The sequence below is a fragment of the Aquarana catesbeiana genome, linkage group LG04 (genome assembly GCF_042186555.1).
Source record: "Aquarana catesbeiana isolate 2022-GZ linkage group LG04, ASM4218655v1, whole genome shotgun sequence".
Taxonomy (NCBI): domain Eukaryota; kingdom Metazoa; phylum Chordata; class Amphibia; order Anura; family Ranidae; genus Aquarana; species Aquarana catesbeiana.
This window is the reverse complement of record NC_133327.1, coordinates 410,021,616-410,045,607: the sequence shown is the minus strand read 5'-3', so window position 1 is coordinate 410,045,607 and position 23,992 is coordinate 410,021,616. Positions and strand designations below refer to the sequence as shown.

The window sequence follows — 23,992 nt, the reverse complement described above, 5'->3', positions numbered from 1 at the left end:
ATGTTTACTGAAGGAACTTACTTTAAAGACAATATTTTTAGTAGCAGTGACAACTGCCAGGAGGGTCAGTGAGATTGAGGCCTTATCAATTAGACCCCCTCTTTGCGTTATTTTCCCAGATCGTTTCGTTTTCAAAACCGATCTGGCATTTTTGCCCAAAGTGGCTTCAGGATTTCACAGAAGCCAGGAGGTAGTCTTACCCTCTTTTTGTCCCAACCCCTCAGGGGAAGGGGAATTGAAATACCATTCTTTTGGATGTAAGGAGATGTATCCTGCAGTACCTAGAGCTGACAAAAACATTAAGGAAGTCAGACACTCTTTGTTTTGTTTTCTTGGGCCAGAAAGGGATACAGAGCGTCTCGACGCACTATTGTCAGATGGCTCATAGTAACCATTGGACAGGCCTATGCATTAGCATTGAAAGAGATCCCTACAGGTATAAAAGCACACTCTACCAGAGCTATGGCAGCTTCTCAGGCAGAAAGAGCTGGAGCAATGCCAGAACAAATATGCAGGGCAGCAACATGGTCCAGCTACTCCACTTTCGTAAAACATTACAGAGTAGACCTGGTGTCGGCAGGTGAGCAAACCTTTGGGCGAAAGGTTTTGCAAGCTGTAGTCCCACCTTAACTTAAAAGTGCTCGTCTATCCTCTCATAGTGGCTGTCCTGAAAGACGAAAAGGGAAAATTAAAGTTACGCTTACTGGTAATGTCTTTTCCAGTCTTTCAGGACAGCCCTAGTTACCCACCTGAAAGTTTGGGGGGTGTTATCATGTGATCGTATGTTATTAATGTGTTCTTGTGTCTCCCCGGCTGGCCGGAGGTGATCTTGGAATAAACTGAGGTCCGACAGGGGGAAGTAAGAATTTATGGACTGGCGCAGTGTTTCCTAGGGAAGAGGAGGAGCCTATCTCTCATAGTGGCTGTCCTGAAAGACTACTGGAAAAGACGTTAACGGTAAGCTTAACTTTAATTTTCCTAACATATGGCAAAGTTGCAAAACTGCCTAAAGGCGAAGTTCACCTTTTGACAAAAAATAATAAATGCAAATTTTTTTGCAGGTAAAAAAAATGTGCATTTATTATTTTTTGTAGTAGGAGCCTGTAAAGCATTGTACCAGCGATCACTAATGTCATGCAGGTCTCCTGCAGACCTGTCAGCGTATCTGTTTGCTCATACCTTGTACGGGCAAGCCGATACACTCGGACTGGAAGAATCGATGAACTACCACAGTGTTCCCTTCATAACATGTTACATGTTACCCTTGAATATGGGTGTAACATTTTATGAAAGGTGAACGTATCCTTTAAGTGGTAGGGTTTGTTTCACCTTCTGTCATGAAGGGTTTAAGTCTCTGAAGGTCAAAACTTCTTGTTTGTAAGTTTGTCTAGGCTTGGGCACCATTTCCTGAATCAGGGAAACGTCATTGTTTGTGGTAAAACCACCTAAAACTGAAATTGTAGTGTTTACTAATGCTGGAATCTTTAGTTCAGACTGTTTAATATCTCTCAAGGAATATATTCAGATGGTCTGCACACTTGCTTGAGTTGCATATATCCCTCCTGTGGGTGAGACTTTTTGTATATGGCTGCACAGTGGCTAAGTGGTTAGCACTTCCAACTAACAGCAATAGGGTCGTTGGTTTGAATCCCAACCATGGTACAAACTGCCTGGAGTTGGCATATTCTCCCTGTAGGTTTCCTCCGGGTAATCCAGTTTCCTCCCACACTCTAAAAACATGCTGGTGGGTTAAAGCAGAGTTCCACCCAAAAGTGTAACTTCCGCTTGTTGTACTCCTTCCCCGGTGCCACATTTGGCAGGCACATTTGACAGGTGTCCTGTCCCCACTTCCGGGAGCCTCAGCCACGGGTATTTACGTCATCCCTGCGGCTCCCTCCTCCTTCCTCTGGGCCGGGCCAGTAGGAGTGAGGAGCGGAGCCTCGTGCAATCGCAGTAGGGTTCCTGGCGTGAAGCCGTAAGGCTACTCTGCCGGGTTCCCTTACTCGCAATGTAGGCGGCATGCACTGGACAGCTGATGGATAAACATCAGCTGCGGTGCCGACATCGCTGAACTCTAGGACAGGTAAGTGTCCGATTTATTAAATTCAGAAGCTGCAGTACGTGCAGGTGTTGGCTTTTAATTTTTGCAGCGGTGGGCAGACCTCCGCTTTTAATTGGCTTCTTTCTAAATTGTCCCTTGTATATGTATGTATGAATGTGAATTCGGGACCTTAAATTGTAAGCTCCTTCAGGGCAGCGACTGTTGTGAGTATGTTGTGTGTGTGTGTGTGTATACTATATGGAAAGCGCTGTGAAAATTAAAGGTGCTATGTAATAAATTAAATAGATAAATATGGCTGCCCTGGGAGGTGAGAAGTGTGAAAGTCGGAGCACTGCTGCAATGTTGAATATTTACAGACTGGCCTGGTTGATGAATCTGATTTTAGTTTTTTTGACAGCCAGAATACATGTCAAATATTCCCATTTTCTGTGCTCTTCACATGAAACTAAAGTTTTTATATTATTTTTGAGGGGTTTGCAATTGCTTTAAAGTGTTACAAAGTTTTCAGTTTAATGGTCCTTTGGGTTGCTCGTGTATCATTGTATTGTTTGGGTTGGGAAAGAGAGGATTTGATGTGGAGAATGACAATATTTAGGATCTGCTCACCTGCTAGGAAGCTGATGAATTACAACAGACTATGGTTCCCAGACAGTCTTTCCATTGCACATTCCTTGGAATTCCTATGGGATGTGCTGTGATAACATGACATTTCATCACAGGAAGAGACTGTTTTGGGCACCAGAAAAAGTCCAGTTACATTTGGGGCTGCAAGATAGAAACAAATCTTCACCTGTGCTTTGTCTTGCTCAGGTTTTCATCACTGTGGTACTTTGTCAAGGTGAATTAAGGGATGGTTTACAATTTGAATTGACAAGTTCCATTTATGTGGATAGATAAAATATAAAAATCAACACTTCCGGCCTGAAGCCTCAAAACAAATCTTGCTCATTTAACCTTGTTGGATTTGGTTCTATCATTGTGGGAAAAATACCCCAGACGCTGGACTGCAGCTATGTAAATATTTGAATAACATCAGTGGTTTTAGTGATGGCTTGTGCTGCAGTCTGTGAAGTAGTATGTCATGTTCATTCTACAAGTTTTTACTTCCATCATTCAATTTTATCAGAATACATTAAACCAAATTTTGGTGGTGCTGCAATAGCTTAAATCTATTGGGATATGATGCTCAGCAGTGTTGTATGTTATGTAGCATTTCTGCAGTCCTTTATGCCGCAATTTTTGAACATTACTATGTTTGAACAAATCTGGACCCTTTAGTGGCGCTCCAAAAAAGACTGCATTTGTTTAGTATGAGCATTTCCAAGAGCAGGTACATCATTTAACTATAGTCCTATTGCTAGGCTCTTAGGTCATGGCATATATGGATTACCAGGTGAAATGCCTGAAAAGATTTTAATAAAGAAGAAAGGTTCCTTAAAGACTGTCAGATGTCCGGAGAAACCTACTTTAGTATTGGCTTACTTCGACCCAAAAGTGCAGTCGATCAAGCCATCATGTCTCCATCGGAAGCCTCCTAGTCCTGTGTACAACACTGTGGTCTGTGTCTTATATGCAAGACTAAAATAATCTTAAATTACTATGTATTTTATCCAAGGCTTGCAATTACTAGTTTCTCAGAAGTCCGCAGAAAAGACTTTTCTTGACCGTTTATCCTGAATCTTGAGTTGGTGGACAGTATATCATTTTAAATGTGAAATGAATTGATATGGTTACATTGATCTCTTACAAATAATTTGTTGTACGAAGCCTATCAAAGTTTTTACAAGGATTGGTGGCGGGCTTTCAGTACCAGAAAATGTTAAAATGTCAAACTGTTCTCAAAAATGTCCCTAACATAATACCCTATCCAAGCTGAACGTTTTAAGCTAACCCCTAAAATTAACCCTAAACAATTAATCTGCACTCTAATGCTATACATTAGCTCTAATGTTTTCCCTTTTTCAGCTCCTTAACCCTCAAACCTTATATTACCCTTGATATAATACTAACTTTACCTTGAAAAGACCTTACTTTTTATTGGGTACCTAAGGTGTTTGCACTGCAGTCTATCTCTCCTTCTTTTAAGTTTTGGTAACAAAAGCTAATGCTACAGAGAGGTTAAGGGCCCTTTACACAAAGGTACCGATTCAGGCTGACCTGATTGGACCCTCTATTCAGCGCTAGGGACTAGATGGTGTAAATGGACTTGTTCGTTTACACCCACATACCTCCAATCCGATCTGGTCTGCTAAAAAAAATACAAAAAACGAGGGGTTTCAGTCCCCTTCCGTTTAGGTGAATTGGAGGGCAGTTGGGTGTAAATGGACAGTGGAGTCTTTACACCCGACCGCCCGTAGGGCAAAGTAGACTCTGTGTGCAGGCGGACACAGTCCTATCATCCGCCCACTCTGCTGTCATCACCAGGGTATCAGCGGACAGATCTCCTGCTGATCTAATCGGAGTTTGTTCACACAAGTGTGTTGCAAAAACATGTGCAAGATCATGTTCTTTCCCAAAACGCAAAAAAACAAACAAACAAAAAAAAAAAAAACCTCTTTGCACAAGTGGTGTGGTATGGTGTGCAGTGGTGTTAATTCCTAATAGCAGCCCCACGCATCTTGCAAACGTACGCGTCAAAATGCATAGTACTGCAATACCATGCGGATCGGTGCGGCACAATTTTGAAGTTGGTGCAGGCACCTTTTTTGCACTTTTTTCACGCATAGGACAGCCCTTTGTAATTAAGGGGCTGGTCCAAACGCAACGCGCAACCTCCTGGTGGAATGAAGTCTTAGCTGGATCAGGCAGTGATCATAATATCTCACATATTGACATTAATTGGTCATGTTTTTGGAGTTTTTGGTTAGTCCCTGCTGGGAGAACACAGCGATTGTTAGCGGCTAGTCAGGCATTTAGGACACAATGGTTTTTAGGTATGGTGTGATGCTAAATCAGGCATGGTGGCACAAAGACACGGTGATGCTCCACATTTTTATTTGGCTTATTCACTTTACTATTTAATAAACAGACACACTTTTGTAAACTGTTGTAGTATTTTTTTGTCCTGTACCTATAATTTTGTGAGGATGTGCTTGAAGAATTCAAGATTTGGATATTTTTACATAGTTTCATAGATCCAGCTTGGACCATACACCATACCTGTGGGATCCCTAGCTAGTAATCACAATGTTAAACAATTCTACTACAGTGATCTCCACTAGTTTCTGTCTCCCGTGCAGAGCGGCTGTCCTTCTGTGTTGTGAATACCGAAGGCCACCTGCTTGACACGGGTGCCATTGATAGATCGCTTCACATTTTCTCAATGTATAGCACTCTCTGATTGGACAAGGTGGAGAAGTGGGGCAGTGATGTCACACATTGTTAAAATGCAAAGCATTCACTGCATGGTGCTCATGCCCAGCAGGCCACCTCCTGGTTTCACAATGCAGCAGTGCAGCCACTCAGCACAGGACCTGGAAGCCAGTAAAGATCATTGTAGGAGCGGTATCGACTTCAGTGATTTCCACGTTCCAGAGGGATCTCAAGCTATGGCATACAACAGGGGTCAGCAACCTGTTGATCATGATCTACCTGACGATCACAGGCAGGTGACCGGTAGATCGTATCCCTGACTTGCCAATTCACAGTCTAAACTGCTCCTCCCACTTACACAGAGCAGCACAGGGCGGAAACATACCTAGTGCACTGCACTGATCTGCACCATCGCTCCCCTCATATCCATCTGAGGCTCTTGTTTGTGAAATTGCGTGAGATGGACTGGAGAGGAGGGCTGGCGAGGATCGGCGAGCCTGAAGAACAAGCAGTAGGGTGTTGCTGAAACTTCCCTGCTATGCATATGAGGGAAGTTTCTGCCAGGCTGACTTCCTGTACACCCCCATATCTGCTCTCATGGCACCCTCTACTGCCTTGACTCCTTTATTAAAAAAAAATGTTCTGCACCGAACCGCATCTAAGGGAACCCCTGCACGTCTGCCTAATGCCAGTGCATTTCTCGGCATGTTGTGAAAGCGTGCAATTTTGCGCACATTCCCAACACGCAATGTGAACCTTGCTTTAAAACCGTAAAAAAAAATGAAAAGGTATGTATCCTCTACATGTTTAACAAGTATGTGGATAGTGTTGGGCTGTCCACACACTTCACATACACGTGGTCATATGCATTCCTTACACATACTTTAAGAAACCTGACTGGCAAAACCTAAAGCCGTAAAATGAATTACCATTGTTAGTTTTTTAAATTGTTCTAAACTTTTTTTTATACCACCATACATGCTTTGATATGTTGTACATTTAGGTTTGCTACATTAGGCAGCACATGCAGAATAAATGTCGTGCAACCTACCTCAGTGCACCAAAAGTTTGTGAAGAGGCATATTTTTGGAATGCCAAGTAACACACATGGTGCATTGCAGGTACATGGTGGAAGTGTGTTGGGTGCCATTCAAAATGAATGCAACAACACATGTATGGTGCATTGCCTCTCACTTTTGGTTTGTTAAAGAGATACTATAGCTAAAAACATAATTTTTTTCCCCTTAATGCATTCCTTGCATTAAATAAAGAAAATGTTTTATTTTTCTCTGTCCTCCCCCCTTCCCTGTGTGAAGGGTAAGAGAGGGGAGAAGAGATCCAGCCTTGTGCACTCCCACATCTCTTCTCCCCTTTCCTCCTCTTCACACAGGGATTCAAACCGCAGGAACCATTGACCACTTCACTTTCATGGGCTACAAAACGCCTCTCTCCATTGTTATAGAAATTGGGGGCGGGGGGTGTCCTGTAGTCTTAATACACTGCCTCTCAGGGTGACAATGCTGCTACTCCATCGATGCAATTAGCTTTGTACCCCTTGGAACGGAAGTGTGTAAAGAAAAAAAAAAAAAAGGTCTGAGAAAAAAAATCTAGTGCAGCCACACTACTGGTACCACAACACTGGTAAGTTGCAATATATTAAAGCTGTGGTTACCCTGAGCAAAACCCTGAGCATATAGGCTGTGATATATAAGAAATTTAAGCTTTAAAGTAGAACTAAAAACAGAACTTTATTTTAAATTGAATAAGGGAGTGTTTTTATAGCAGGGTTTTTTCTTGCCATCTATGTCCTGTTGGGGAGATTTTCCTTCACTTCCTGTCCCATAGCTAAAACAGGAACTAAAAGGCTTTCCCTCCAAAGTTAGAGAATCCCAGGTTGTCACCAGGGTCACCAGAATTGGTGTCACTATTGGAAGATTTCCCTTCTGTTACTGTTGTGGAGACAACCCACATTGTATTTCAAATATATCCAGCTTGTGCCTTTTTAAATCTGAATGATCTTGAAGTTTGTAAACTTTGTGAAGGTCTTCCATACATTAACATCCTTGAATTCTGTGACTTGCAATTACTATGCCTATGAGTAGGCACTGCCGTGTCACAAAATTCACAGAGCTTGCCTTCTTAAACTGTTGATAAACCCACAAGTGTAAAATCAGTCTGTATATGCAGTAAAGCATGCGTGTTATACTCACTGTGGAACTTAAGGGGTTAATCTTGTGTAAAAGGGCTGTTTGATTCAGTCTCCTCTGATCCTCCCCTTCCACAGTCCCCAATCTATCTGCTAATAGAGCCTTGGGGGCACTCTGCACATGCTCAGATTGGTGTGTATTGCTAGAGTTTTTTTGTTGGGAGGGTGCATGTGATCAACACAGGGCCAATCAGCACTGTCCAGACGATGGAGTCATAGGTCTTGCAGCCTCATAGAATAGTCAGAGGAAAATGACAACTCCTACAAACTTTTAACCAGTGCTCGGTTGGACTCTCGTAGAAGTCACAATACTGCTATATACTGCTGATGAGACAAGGTATTTTAGCAGTTTATAGTTACTAAAATAATTGCATTTCCATTGTCTGTCTACTGTGGGAGATCAGATTTAGTGAATGCAGGGTACTGGGTTTAGTAACACTTGTAACACAGAGCGGTTGAGGGGAGGAGTTTAAAGAGAGGAAGTCATTACTTTAGTTACTGCTTGCAGGGAGCAAGGAACCATGGAATGTAGTCCTATGTAGAAATGGAAAGTAAACAGCAGAGAAGCAACTGCAAAGCATGCAGGGAATCCAGGAAGTTGTGGAAAGAGATGGCCAGCAGGCAGGCAGAACTCTCAGAGTAAGCTTATATTGGATTGTGAAACATAGCTATGGTTTTGTATTGTTCTCATAATGCTGATGTTTTACCGTAGAATGAAAATGTATGCTGTGACCACAGATCTCCTTTAAAGTGGTTCTAAAGCGTAAACATCTTTTACCTTAATAAACTCCCTGCATTTACCGCTTCCGGACTACCACCCAAACTTTTACTGTGGCAGGGCGTCTCGGGTGCGCAAAATTGCGTACTTGTACGTGATTTTGTGCACGCGGTTTAGGGGTCGCGTGCGCCGCTCCTGCTGTGTCCAATCAGTGGGTCCGGCGTCCGCGATCCACCGATCGTTCACAGGAAAGACGGTTCAGCAGTGTGCTGATGTAAACAAAGCACACCGCTGATCTGTCAGGGAGGAAAAGTGAGATTGTGTTTCAGCTAAGCTGAATCACGATCTCTCCATTCCTCCAGTGTAACACTTACCCCTACAGTTAGAAACACCTCCCAGGGAACACATTTAACCCCTTTATTGCCCCCTAGCGTTAACCCCTCCCCTGCCAGTGCCATTGTATACAGCGATCAGTGCATTTTTTTTTTTTTTTTTTAGCACTGATCACTGTATTGGTGTCACTGGTCACCAAAAAGTGTCACTTAAGGTCAAATATGTAGCAGAATACATGATTTTACTTTTTTTTTTTTTTTTAGTGTATTATATGTATGTAGCGCTGGTAGATTTGCAATCTACCGCATGTTAGGTAAATTTAGTAATTTGTGCGTTAGGAAGGTTAAGTTTGCCTCTGTTCCAGCTTGGCTGACGTTGTGTGTGTGTTTCCGTGCTGACCGGTGGGTGTCGCTGTTGCCACTGGTCAGGGTTGGAAAGGCAATGTGTTGAAGTGTAGGGATGCTCCTCTGTCCCGGAGACAACTCGGTGGAGGTGGTCCTCCGAGTTGCATTCTGGGCGAGGGTATTTATTGGACAGACGCCATATTTTGGGGTTCGTTTGACAGCCACCTGCTGGCCCTCCCGGCAGGTATGCGTTAAGGAGCTACCTCATGGTCCTCCGTTCGGGAGGCCCATGATGCTGCGGCGCAGGGGTGGGTCCAGAGGCTTGTCTGGGGCCTACCACCGCGGCCGAGGAATGGTCCTGAGCTGTCGGTCCTGTGTGACGAAGCTGGACAACCGAGGAGATCCCAGGGGAGGACCATCTTGGAGAGATCACGCAGCGTGCTGGTCTATAGAGGGGCCTGGTGACTCGGTTGGAGGACGTATCCGAAAGTAACTATACAGCATAGTGTTGACGGCTCGGCTTAAAGGTTCAAGCACTGTGACTGACATTTCACTACAGAAAATCTATACATCCTGTGGCAGAGGATCGTACAGATTTTGTTCCCAAACAAGTCTGTGGCAGAGACTTTGATTCGTGCTGTGTGCTGGCTGCTAGACCGGTGAGAGAAGCCTATTCAGACGAGCAAGGAGTGTGTCCCATGAGGGGAGCACATTCCATATAGTATTTGATCTTCTACCAGGACATTTGTCAAGAGAACCCTACCAGAGAATTTTTGAGTTTCTTCTGCAAGTCTCCTTTCCGTCTCTTTCCTGCTATTTCCTAAGTCGTTTGTTTAGTTAAGCATTGAAAACGTACTCCAGTGTTGGTGCGTGTATTGTCCATCAGTAAACTCAACGGAACCCTAGACCCGGTGCCGGTGAAACAGAGGGAAGCAGAGTGAAGGTAACAGACCCGCTTAAACCAGCAGCTCCACCGTGAGTTATTGCTACATGTATTATAGCAGAAAGTAAAAAATATATTATTTTTTTCAAAATTGTTGTTCTTTTTTTTGTTTTGTTTTTATAGCACACACAAAAAAAAAAAAAAAAAAAAAAACAGAGGTGATGAAATACCACCATAAGAAAGCTCTATTTGTGGGGAAAAAAAGGACTTCCATTTTATTTGGGTACAACGTCGCACGACCCCGCAATTGTCAGTTAAAGTGACTCAGTGCCATATCGCAATACATTGCCTGGTCAGGAAGTGGGTAAAACCATCCAGTGCTGCAGTGGCTCGGTCTTCTCTCCCCGCGCTCACAGGCTTTGTTGAGGCAGCGAGAACCAATGGCAGTCAAATCCTCTGATGGGGCAGGGCCAAACTATGCGGTCTGTGTCGATGGACATGGGCTGATCTGTTTGGGATCGAACCTGCAGGTTCGCCACCATGGGAAGCAGCTTCCTATGGTGGCAAACAAAGAGGAGGAGGAGGAGGAGCTTGGAGCGCCGGTGTTCTGCCGAGAAAGTTCCACTCGGCGGATAAGGACCTCCCTCTACTGCGCAGGCGCTGCGCCTGCGCAGTAGGATCCGGCAGAAATAGCCGAAGGTGAAAAGGGGAAAATCAGCTGTACACGGCGCCTGTAAGAGGGCCCCTCGCGGGCTCGCCACGCTTCGCTCGCCACGCTTTACTCGCCACGCTTGGGGCACGGCCTCGCTTCGCTCGGCTCTTTTTTTATTCCCCCTCTATGTCCACTTGGATGGTGGGGAAGGAACCTGGACCCAGGGTGCAGGCGCCGTGTACAGCTGATTGAACATTTTGAGATTCGGCTATCTCCAGCGGCTGATAGTAGTTCGTACTGCGCAGGCGCTGCGCCTGCGCAGTACAGGGGGGTCCTTATCCGCCGAGGGAACTTTCTCGGCAAGACACCGGCAGGGGACCCAAGAAGAGATGTGGGGGCACTTAGTGCAATTCCATGAGGCAAGCAAGTACAGATACTCCTCGTTTTAACGACCTACCTGTTTAACGACCACTCGGACTTATGACCAGCTCTTCTGACCTGAGCAATACACTGTACATCATTGTATTGTACAGTACAGAATTTTTGTCCTTTATATTTTGTGTTCTGTGCTTATGCAAATTAAATAACGTTATTGAGTTGGAGTTTTGTGTTTTTAGACCTTTTTTTCAGAATACAGTACAGTATTTAAGAATGTTTAAAATATTGATTACCTGTGGATCCTCGTTTAACGACCAATTCGTTTAGGAACCTGGTCACTGGAACGGAACCTGGTTGTTAAGTGAGGCAAGCATGTATAACATGTTTGTTATAAAAAAAAAAAATCCTTTACAATTGCCTACATTTTTGTTTTGATTAGGGTATATTTTGCAAACCTGTGTATGTACTGTATGAGCACCTGTGGTTTCTAAGATGTTTGGTGTGTTTTTGTTCCAAAATTTGGTAAAGTATGAGCTTCAACCTGAGATAATTATCTTCTGTTCTAGGAAGTTGACCACCGTAATAGTGTGGGTTTTTTTTTTTTAATTGCTGGACAAAGCTGTATCTGGGTGCTTGATTATGCATGTGAACTTTCCTGAAACACTGCAACTAATGAGCATTCCTCTAAACTTCCTCATGAAATAAAAAGTATGCCAAGATGCTAATTGGGCGTAGTGGTCATATGACCTTGTAACCAATTTTGCTGCCTTAACTAAAAGGAAAGATTTTTTAATTACAGCCACCATTTATGGTTCAGTTTAGTTGATTGATTTATAGGGTTTTTAAAGCTGAATTTGAGGCATATAGTAAAGAGTTTGGTTGGCACTTAGCCATACGCGGGTAGATTTTAAATTTGAATGTTTATATGAAAATTGTAAAAAAAATTGTTGGGTCAGAGCATGTGACAGCACCATCAGTGACTTAACAAATCTTGTTAGCACTTAAAAGTTTTGCTCCATTGCCATGATTTAAATTTTAATGTTCGATTTTTAGGAAGCATGGAGATAATGTTAGTACTTGTGACCCTACCACATATAATTTATAAAATTAAGGAATGTTCATGACAGACAACAAAAATAAACCACTTGACCTCAGGAAGGTTTTACTCCCTTAATCACCAGGGCATTTTTTGCTATTCAGCACTGTGCTACTTTAATTGGCAATTGCTTGGTCATGCAACGCTGTACCCAAATGAAATTTTATATACATTTTTTTTTAAACACAAATCGAGCTTCCTTTTGGTGGTATTTAATTTCCACTGGGTGTTTTACTTCTTGCTATATAAGCAAAAAAATACAGACAATTTAACTGCTTGCCGACCAGCGCACGCCGATGTACGATGGCACAGCTGTGCAAATGGGCGTACCTGTACGTCCCCTTTAAGATGCGGCTTAGTGGGCGTACTCCGCGAGAGTGCCCGCGGGTCCCGCGGACTCTATCGTGACACGGAGCGACAGAACGGGGAGATGCCTACTGTATGTAAACAAGGCATTTCCCTGTTCTGCCTAGCAACATGACATGGATCTACTGCTCCCCGTCATCGGGAGCAGTGATCTCTGTCATGTTATAGTGAGCCCATCCCCCCCACAGTTAGAATGTGTCCGCAACAGTCAGTCAAGATAAAAATCGCAGATCGCCACCATAATGAAAAAAAAAAAGAATAAAAATGCCATAAATCTATCCCCTATTTTGTAGATGCTATAAATTTTGCGCAAATCAATCAATATACACTTATTGCGTTTTTTATCAAAAATATGTAGAAAAATACATATCGGCCTAAACTGAGAAAGAAATTAGTTTTTTTTTTATGTATTTTTTGGGGATATTTATTATAGCAAAAAGTTTTTTGTTTATAGCGCAAAAAATAAAAACCGCAGAGGTGATCAAATACCACCAAAAGATATCTCTATTTGTGGAAAAAAAAGATGTCAATTTAGTATGGGTGCAAGGTGGTACGACCGCGCAATTGTCAGTTAAAGTGACGCAGTGCCATATCGCAGAAAGTGTTCTGATCAGAAAAGGGGTAAATTCTTCCGGGGCTGAAGTGGTTAAAAAAAAAAAAAAAATTAAACAGTTCTAAGGTACTGATGGCCTGGCATTTTGGGGCCTCAAGAAATGAGATAGGACAGTATAAATACCCCCAAATGATCCCTTTTTGGAAAGTAGGCAGTCCAAGGTATCTAGTAAGAGGCATGCCAGTCTTTTAATAGATTAAATAACACACATGCGCACACACACACACTCTTTTTTGGTTTATATCGGTGATGGTCACTGTAACATGAATTGGTTTGAACTGTCATAATTGGCTTTCATTCATGACTCATTGTTTACTATTGTGATGCTTTGAATGACCACAGCTATCACATGGTACGTGGTGCTGTGATTGGCCCTGGTACCATGTGATCACTGGTAACCAATCACAGATCACGCACAGTAGTATGGATTCCATTCATGGATGTTGTTTATTAGGTGACAAGTGATCACGCAAGGATTATGTGGTATCTGGTCCGATCACAGTGACCAAATACTAAGCACCGCAAACAAATCGCCCCGCAGTTCGCATGAGCGAAGCAACCTACTGGTATGTTGCAGTGCCTGCTCAAGCCACCGGCCAGCATTAAAATTACCGTTGGCCTGTCACCAAGTGGTTAATGTGATTGTAAACCTTCTTCTATTTTTTTTTTTTTTTTTTAAATAGCAAGCATGTTATACTTACCTTCTCTGTGCAATGGTTTTGCACTGAGCAGCCCTGATCTGCCGGGTCCCCCGCCAGTTCACCTGGCTCCACCCCAGTGCCCACCATAGCAAACCGCTTGCTATGAGGGCTCTCGTGCAGGCTATGGACACACACAGCGTGGCTCAGCCCTGCTCCCTCCTCAGTGTGTATGATTAACATCAGCAGGAGCCAATGAAGAGGGAGAAATATGCTGCTACCGTGCACACGACTGGATCGAGATTGGGCTTAGGTACGTATAAGGGGCTAGCTGCACGTCAAAGGTTTTTTACCTTAACCCTCCCTTTCACTGTCACGCCGTACGGACCTAAAAAGTGCCCGCAGGTGGCCAAGTCCATATGCTGGACGGACCTCGTATCTCCCTCTCCTATAAGCTTATGGTCACTTCAGTGACCATAAGCTTATCTCAGAATTGTTCAGTAGACTCTGTTGAACAATTGGCGGATTACAAACCGCTGATCAGAGTTATTAACTCCTAATGTGAGGCAGTCCCATTGATGTCATGTGGGATGTAGCACCTGCATGAACAGAGCTGTTGCTCCCAATTTTACATCCATGTAGGCCCAGGTGCATGTCCCTGAGCTCACACTTCCTGCGTTCAGGGTCATGTACCCACACGGATGTCAGATTGGGAACAGCAGCTATACCTGTGCAGCTGTTGCATCCCAATTGACATAAATGGGACTGCCTGTACGGGGATGCATGGAACTCCTGTGCGGGTAAACATGGCCCTCCATGGGCGTACACTTTGGTATGCCATATGTGAACGATGCTTTATTAGCAATTTAGCAGGAATTTTGTAAGTTATGTTTATGTGCACCATTAATGATTTTAGTGTATTTTTAGGGAAAAAATTGATTTAATAAACGTTTGCGCAAATATCGCCCTGCCTTAAAAATCAGTAGCACACTCTTCTTATTCTACTGGCCATGTGCTTTCAGAAAATGTATGGTTTGGGGGATCTTTTACAAATCCTGGAAGCTGTAAGTGAAAAATGTTGAAAACCTCCAGATTTTAAGAGAAATTTTTGGGTACTTTCGATTTTTACCATTTTGCAAAAGCGCAATTTAAAATTTACAAATATTTGTTATTAACTCCATACAGGTTAAGCTTTTATAATTAGTAGGGATTTAGCAGGAATTTTGTAAAATTAGCTGTGTTTTTATCTGCTAATAATGGTTTTAGTCTATTTTTTGCAAATATATTGGTTGATAAACATTTGCGCAAATACCGCGGGGTCTAAAAAATCAGTAGCACCTTCTTTTTATTTTAAAGGTCATATGCTTTCAGAAAATATAAGGTTTTGGGGGTCTTTCACCAATTCTGAAAGCTGTAAGGGAAAAATTAAAACCTTCAGATTGTTAGAGAAATTTGGATATTTCCATTTTTGGTACATTCAATTTTCACCATTTTGCAAAAAGGCTCAATGTAAAAATGTATTTATTTTTTGTTATTTATTAACTCAACACAGATAAAGCTTTTTATATTTAGTAGGCATTTTGTAAAATTTGCTGTGCATTTATCTGCTAATCATGATTTTAGTGGATTTTTATTTATAAAAATATTGTTTTGATAAACATTTGCGCAGAGATCGTGGGACCTTAGAAATCAGTAGCACATTCTTTTTAGTCTAGTTAGTTTAGTTTAGTTTCAGAAAATATATGGTTTGGGGTGCTACTTTGAAAGCTACAAGTGAAAAATAAAAAGCAAAGGAAAATTGCAAAAATGGTCTGGCCACCTGAGGGTAAAAATGGAGCACAGAGCCTGGCAGCGAATGGGTTAATGCAGAGAATGCAATAAGGTAAAAAATATTTCAGCCTTCAGAACTACTTTAAGGTTTCATTCACATCGGTGGCAAAAGCAAGCAGTTGATGCAAACCTCAGGTAACCCCCTGTTCGGTTCACAGCAGAACTCCCAAACAGGGGAAAAGTTCTAACCCCAACGACAAACCCCATTGAAGTCTATGGGAACCGGACAGGAAAAATCGAAAGTGCCCATTTTGAAGGCTTATATGCAAGTCATTGGCCATAAAAGAGGTATGGGGGTCTGGGTACTACCCTACATGTATCAATGCAAATTTTATAAAAACAAATGTTTTTTTCAGGAGCAGTGATTTTAATGATGCTTAACCACTGGACAACTGGGCACTTAAACCCCCCTCCTGCCCAGACCAATTTTCAGCTTTCAATGCTCTCACACTTTGAATGACAATTACTCAGTCATGTAATACTGTACCCAAATGAATTTTTTGTCCTTTTTTTCATACAAATAGAGCTTTCTTTTGGTGGTATTTGATCACCTCTGGGTTTTTTATCTTTTGCGCTGTAAATGAAAAAAGACCGAAAATTTTGAAAAAAAACGCGTTTTTCTTAGTTTCTGTGAATTTTGCAAATTATTCATTTTTCTTCATAAATTTTGGCCACAATTTAAACTGCTACTTATCTTTGGTAAAAAATAACCCAAATTAGTGGATGTTATTTGGTCTTTGTGAAAGTTATAGAGTCCACAAGCTATGGTGCAAATCATAAAAAAAATTGATCACACCTGATGCACTGTGGCATATCTCATTTCTTGCGACCCGAACAAGTCAGGAAAGTACAAATACCCCCCAAATGGCCCCTTTTTTGAAAGTAGACATTCCAAGGTATTTAGTAAGATGCATGGTGAGGTTTTTGATGTTGTCATTTTTTTCCCACAATTTTTTGCAAAATGAAGATTTTTTTTTTCCCTCCACAAAATTGTCATTGTAATGGGTTATTTCTCTCACATGGCATGTGCATACCACAAATGACACCCCAAAATACATTCTGCTACTCCTGAGTATAACGATACCACATGTGTGGGACTTTTTCACAGCCTAGCCACATAGCGAGGCCCAACATGCAGGGAGCACCATCAGGTGTTCAAAGAGCATAAATTACACATCTAACTTGTTGACTATCTATTACACTTTTGAAGGCCCTGGAGCACCAGGACAATGACACATGACGCTGATGTGGCACTGATGACAGATGGCACTGATATGTGACACTGATGTGGCACTGATGTGGCACTGATGACAACTGTCACTAATAGATGGCACTGATGGCACGTGACACTGACAGATGGCACTAATATGTGGCACTGATGACAGATGGCACTAATATGTGGCACCGATGTCAGATGGCACTAATATGTGGCACTGATGACAGATGACACTTAATATGTGGCACTGATGACAGATGACACTTAATATGTGGCACTGGTGACAGATGACACTTAATATGTGGCACTGGTGACAGATGGCACTAATAGGTGGCACTGGTGACAGATGGCACTAATAGGTGGCACTGGTGACAGATGGCACTAATAGGTGGCACTGGTGACAGATGGCACTAATAGGTGGCACTGGTGACAGATGGCACTAATAGGTGGCACTGGTGACAGATGGCACTAATAGGTGGCACTGGTGACAGATGGCACTAATAGGTGGCACTGGTGACAGATGGCACTAATAGTTGGCACTGGTGACAGATGGCACTGATACGTGGCACTGGTGACAGATGGCACTGATACGTGGCACTGGTGACAGATGGCACTGATACGTGGCACTGGTGACAGATGGCACTGATACGTGGCACTGATGACACGTGACACTGATACGTGGCACTGATGACACGTGACACTGATAACATGGCGCATGACAGATGGCACTAATATGTGGCAGTGGGGACAGATGGCACTGACGTCACTTTTTTCCTGACACGCTGTCTCTGTGTGAGGAGGGAGAGCCGGCGATGAGAGATGATCTCATATGTTTACATATGCGATCATCTCTCATTGGACACTCCGATCACGCTGTAAACAGCCGCTGTGATTGGTCGTTTACAGCGATTTGTGAATGGCTGTGTCCAAAGGACACGGCCAGCACAGAATTTCCCCGATGCGCGCCCGCAGGAGCGCACATCGCAGAAGTAAAAAGGAGGACGTCCAGGGACGCCCTCCCGGCAATTGGCGTCCGCGCTGTAGCCGTCTTTCGGCTATAGCGCGGGCGCGAAGTGGTTAAAGTGCAAAAATAAAAATTTATTTAAATGTTGTGCCTGGGGGGTTCCCTTAATTTGCCTGTAAAGTGGCACACCTGTAGCACATATAGTTTTGCTGCAGCATGTTCTAACATTTCTAAAGAAAAAAAAAAAGAGCGCCCCTCTTCCTGAACCATACCAGGCCATATGCCCTCAGCATGGGGGGTGGGTGCTTTGGGTCCCCCCACCCCAAAGCACCTTGTCCCCATGTTGATGGGGACAAGGTCCTCATCCCCACAACAGTGGCTGTAAGGGTCTGCGGTTGGAGGGCTTATTGGAATCTGGAAGCCCCCTTTGACAAGGCTGCCCCCAGATTCCCCCCCCAAATGTGAATAAGTATCAGCTACATAGTACCCCTACCCATTCACCAAAATAAAAAGTGTCAAAAAGTAATAAAAACACAGTTTTTTACAATTCCTTTATTAAAGAAAAAAAGTGTCCCTCCAATGTAAATCCATCATCAATCATGCCGCCAACATGAAGGCTGGCCGCCTACTGCTGGCTCCACTGTTTGACAGTTTGTTTATATAGGTAAGAGGCGGGGTCACCAGGTGACACTGCCTCTTACCTATATAAGAACTATCAAACAGTGGAGCCTGCAGTTGGCGGCCAGCCTTCATGTCGGCGGGGGCATTTTTTATTTTTTGGGTGCGGCGTGATTGATGGGGGACACTTATGTTTTATTTAAAAAAAAAAATTAAAAAAAAAAAAAAGTCAAAAACAGTGTCTGTGTTTTTTACTTGATGACACTTTTTTGGTGAATGGTTAGGGGTACTATATACCCGATACTCGTTCACATGGTGGGGCCAGCATCTATGGGCCCCTTTGTTAAAGGGGCTTCCAGATTCCCATAAGCCCCCTGCCCGCAGACCCCCACATCCACTGGCCAAGGATGTGGGGATGAGGCCCTTGTCCCCATCAACATGGGGACAAGGTGCTTTGGGGTGGGAGGGCAGAGCGGTTACGAACACCCGCCAAACACCCTGCAAATTCGGGTGTTGGACGAACGAGCCGAACAACCTCATCAGCTACATTCCAGGTCCTATTCCTTAGCTGACAGATACTCTGAGAACTTTATCCAGGACTGGTATCACACTGTCTCTCCAGATTTAGGATAGGATTTTCCCCTGTAAGGTTTCCTTCCATCATAAGTGCCTCTAAACAATGTATAAATGTGGGAAATGCAGTAGTGTATACTTTGTTTCCGTTGGATGAGTTCTTTTGAGAAGTACAGAAAGATATAGTGTACATTAACAAAACACAAGCACATCCCTGAGTAACAGCGGCCTTCTGCATTTTTTTTTTCTAATAAAGTTTTGAGCAATCAAATTAATATTTTATTGCAGTAATCGGAGAAAATAAGACTGTTTAATAGCTTTCTTTAGGGTAACAGCATGCAGTATGTGGCATACTGGATGAGTCTGCCCACTTTCCCCTATCCCCCCCAGAGAGGTTCTAAAGTATGTGTGTGTATGTGTGTATTATAATATAGTGTATGTGTGTGTGTATGTATGTGTATGTATATATGTATATATGTATATGTATATATGTATATGTATATATATATATATATATATATATATATATATATATATATATATATATATTCTGCATTAAGGTAAAAACAAATCCCTGTTATATTTCCTACCCCCCAATACCTAAACACTTACCTGACTCCTCTTACTGCTCCAGTACTGTCTTGGCTGCAGCACCGCTTCTCTCACATCCTGGTCTCATAGGAGACCCTGAGAGCAGGAGGAGGCCTAGCCTCCTGTGAGGAGGGAGCTGGAGTCATGGCTCAGCTTGGGAGCATGTACTCAATAGCACATGACTTGCACCTGAAGAAATAAGGAGCAGACAGCGCTGACGGGGGACTGCCAAAGAGGTCAGGGGCCACTTTTTGTTAGTTTTTTTTTTTTTTTGCTTAAAAAAAAAAAAAAAAATCACTTTAATGACTATAATTTGAACAAAACTAAATATATCAAGCTTAACATTGTTGTTTGTTGCAATCTGAATCTGCCCTAAAGTATTAAGCCTGCTTCACATCACATTTTAATGTAATGCGCATTTTGCTGGAAACTGCATAAAAAAAAATGTAGGAAGCAGGACTATTCGTTAACACACACCTGGGTTTATTTAATAAATCTGAAGAGTGCAAAATCAGGCTCACTTCTGCATAGAAACCAGTAGGGTTGTACCGATACTAGTATCGGTATTGGCACTGATACCGAGCATTTGCCCAAGTACTTGTACTCGGGCAAATGCTCCCGATGCTTCCCCCGATACCTGGACTGTCAGCGGTGATCGGTGCGTGGGGGAGTTACAAGCTTCTCCCCCCGCGGCTTTAGCTGCTTTAGTGACATACACCTGTGATCGGTGCTTGTAACTCCCCCACGCGATCACCGCTGACTGTCACTGCATCCTCCTCCATGCCCCCTCCGTTCCTCTGTCCCCCTCTCCCGTTCCCCTCTCCTTCTCTGTCCCCTCCGTTCTGCTATGCCTCTCCGCTGTCCCCTCCGTTCTGCTGTCCTCCTTCTCCTTCCTTGGTGAATGGACAGAGTCAGCTGACTCTGTCCATTCACATAACTGAAACATTGTAATCTCCTGTGATTATGATGTCTCAGTTTATGAATGGAGAGGAGCCACTGTCTTCTCTCCATTCATTTTCAGTGCAGCTGAGGCTCCAGAGAAAGGACTGGGGAATCTCTATCCTCGGTCTCTTTCTCTGTCTCAAGGGGGAAATATCAGAGGTCTGTTAAGACCCCTGATATCTCACCAAAGCCCCCAACAGGGCTGATTAAAAAAAAAACAAAAAAAACCACATATTGCAATAAAGAATAAAAAAAATATTATTGTAAAAAACAAAAATTGTAAATAAATAAAAAAAAAAAAGCACACAGACACCCCCCCCCCCCCCCCGAAAAAAAAGAAAGCATTGTTAAAAAATTAAAAAAAAAAAAAAAGTCACATGACATTAAAAAAAAAGGTATTGGTAATCAGTATCGGCGAGTACTTGAAAAAAAGTATTGGTACTTGTACTCGGTCCTAAAAAAGTGCTATCGGGACAACCCTAGAAACCAGTTAGCTTCCAGGTTTTATTGCCAAAGACTAATTGAACAAGTTGAGGTGAGAAGTGATTGCTACGGGCACTGTAATATGAAGGGGATTGCACTGTAAAGGGGCTCTGTAATCAGTGCAGGCCTACATCACAGGGAAAATTGGGTGCTGCGAAACCGGTCACTGGTGCAACCAAGGTTGGGGACCGCTGACCTAAGTTACATTTTATAATTTTTTCTGTGTGCCACATTGAGGAGATTATCTTTTTTAACCTGTTCCGGAATCGCCATGGGAAGATAAATCTCTACAAAGAGAAGCAGCTGTAAATTTTTAATTTCCCATTGGCAACAAAGGTAGCACTAAAAACATGACAGGTTCTAATCCTTCCCTACCCCTCTCTATAACAAAACGCCATCTAAAAACAGGGATGCACCTATTTTGTGAACCAGTTCGCTATTGCTCCCTAAAATATCCAGCTTGTACCTGTATCTTTTGGGCATGTCTAGAGTTGTTAATGTGGTATTTTTCCCACTTAAAGGAGAATTTTATCTTTTGCAAAAAAAAAGTGCATTTATTATTTTTTTTAACCAGAGAAGCATTGTAGTACCCTTTTGTAACACAAGCACTGGAAGCCTTCAAACAAGTATTTATGACCAAAAAACATCTGTGTAAGTAGTTATGTCTAGGAAACAATTCTGTAAAACAAACTCAAATACGTTCTTAAATAAATGTCATGTAGCTTTTGTCAAAAGTTTAAACTTAAGTAAAGTCTATTGACGTCACCAAGTGACTTCCAGTTTCCTTCTTTCATTCTACTACTCAAATATGCTTCCTTCCTCCCCTTCACTGTGCATCATTTTATCAATAAGCATCTCCATCAACATGTTATCTGTTTAGAGTATTAACATTGGACAGTTTTGGAAATGTTCCTTTTGTTGAAGACCATAGCAAAGGACATTTAGATACTGTACTTGCTGTTCTAGATTAAGTAACTAATATAGTGTTTTTGCCATTTCAGCATCGACCGAGACCATGACAACTGAAGCAAGTCCTGCAGTCGAAGTGAATGATTCTGAAAAACCTGAAAGTAAGAATGAGCCATCGGGAAACCCAAATGAGGAGGGCCAGCAGGCAGAAGGAAACACGGATGTAGTCGCTGACATCTCTGAAAATGAAAACCCTGGAGAGTCAGACCAAGTGAATGCAACTGAAGAACCCTCTTCCCCCAGCAGTCCTACAGAGAAGAGCCCAGGAAAGCTGAAAAAGGAAAAGGAGGCACATGAAGGCAAAGGCATTTCACGCTTTCTCCCACCATGGCTCAAAAAACAGAAATCCCTAAGCCAATCTGACTCTAAGGAAGATCACAAAGATAATATGGCAGAGTCATCTGATGAAAAGCAAGTGACAGATGAACAAGTGAACAGCCATGAGGAAAAACCAGAAGGAGATAAAGCTGTGGAGGTTGCAGCAGAGAGTAAAGAGGATAAACTTCCAGTGTGCAACGCAGAGGTCTGTATATGTACTACCTTTTTTTTTTTTTTTTTTTTTTTTTTTTTTTGTTCCCTAACCTTCTTTTTGTTTTTAAAGCTGAAATTTAGCTATGAATAAAAGCCCCTACAGATTTAGCCACATCACTTACCTGAAGAAATCTTCACTACAGGAATGCCTGTCCTCTTCCTGTTTCTGAACTTCTGACGCTACAGTGGTTAGCAGCTTTGGATCTTCAGGCCCAATGGTCTTCTGATCCAATGGGGCCACGCCCCCTGTATTGGGAATAGTTCTTTCATTGATTACACTGCCTGTAACAGGATCTGTGAATGTGGGGAGAGTCTGATCAGTCACAGGATTCTTTACACACACATTTTGGCTTCTTGCACACTGCTGCCTGAAAACGCTCCGTTTTTTAGGCTTACATGTGTGTTTTTTTTTTTTTTTTTTTTTTTCACTTATCTAAATGCAGTCAATTGTTTTCAGTCTGCCTGCCCTGTACACACAGGCACATAAACATGCGCTGCGTATTGATCAGTAAAAAAAAAATACAGAAATCTGAGTAGTCAGCATTTGCTTGTGTATAATTGCAAATGTGCTAAACTACACTTCCCTCAATAAAATAAAGCTAGAAGAATGTTTATATTTGTGCATATGTACTTGCAAATACACACAAATGATCTACAGCTTATCCTCACGTTTTTTTTCTGCCAGGAATGTCTGATGTTCATACATTAGTACACCGTGCAAGAGGCCTTAGTTGTTCTCTCATGCACCGTAGGAGTCCTGAATCCTACAGAACTTCCCTGCAGTGTAGATAACAGGCCCTGCTCTCTCCAACATTCTCTCAAAACTTTGCAATCTACAACCACCTAAGATTCAGGTGCAGAAGAATAGAGTATTGGCATCACTTGCAGTGCTGCCACCTGTTTAGTACCTTCTTACAGGTTTATTTTAATTATAGCCAAAAAGGAACAGTCTACCCAAAATGTATTTCAATTGTGGGTGTGAATAAACCAGTAGGTTATTTCTCTTGAGAGCTATAATGTTTTGCATGCCAAAACCCTATTGCTTATTTTCTTTATGAGAAATGAATAATCCTCTAGTCTCAATGTGCCTGAATATCATTGCAATAGAGCTGATATTGAATGACTTTAGAGACAAGTGGGGCACATGTCAATCTCAACCAAACAAGTTTCTTTCAGTGGAGAATATATGAACTTTGCTTGCTATGGAGAGGTTTCATTTCCTTTTACATACCCTTTTTTTTTTTTTTTTTTTTTATAACTTCATCTCCTAGACAGCAGGCATAATTTGAACATCCCCTCCCCCCATTTGGGCATTTGGGTACAATGTATAGTTCGGGATCTGGGATAAGCACCACAGATTAAATAGATAAGTACTATTTACAGTCTTGATTATGTTATTTCAGCTAGCAATAAATACCACATTTGTCAGAACAGTGAAGTTAACTTTCTTTTCCCTCTTCAAATCATGAGGAATAGATTCCTCTTGATTGAGAAGTTGATACAGCTGTTACACAGTTTGGCTATACTGTAGTTGCTTCCACCATTGCATTTGTAAATTGATAGTGCCCATTTTGATCCCTTTTTGTTTGACCCAGCTTCATGTACAGTCAAACAAAACAGTTCATGATGACCTTCTACTTCACTGTAATGTTGAATAGGATGTACTAGATGAAT

General features: G+C 42.3%; 1 protein-coding gene across 19 annotated transcripts in view; it reads left to right on the top strand.

Moving 5' to 3' along the window:
- The window catches only part of EPB41L2 (erythrocyte membrane protein band 4.1 like 2), a 365,575-nt gene that overhangs the window by 129,053 nt on the left and 212,530 nt on the right, over positions 1–23,992 (top strand). For all 19 annotated transcript variants that reach the window (XM_073627268.1, XM_073627272.1, XM_073627278.1 and 16 more), the window contains one exon: positions 21,820–22,310. In XM_073627268.1, the coding sequence (XP_073483369.1) occupies positions 21,834–22,310 (477 nt within the window). In that variant the 5' untranslated portion in view covers positions 21,820–21,833. The remainder of the gene's footprint in view (positions 1–21,819; positions 22,311–23,992) is intronic.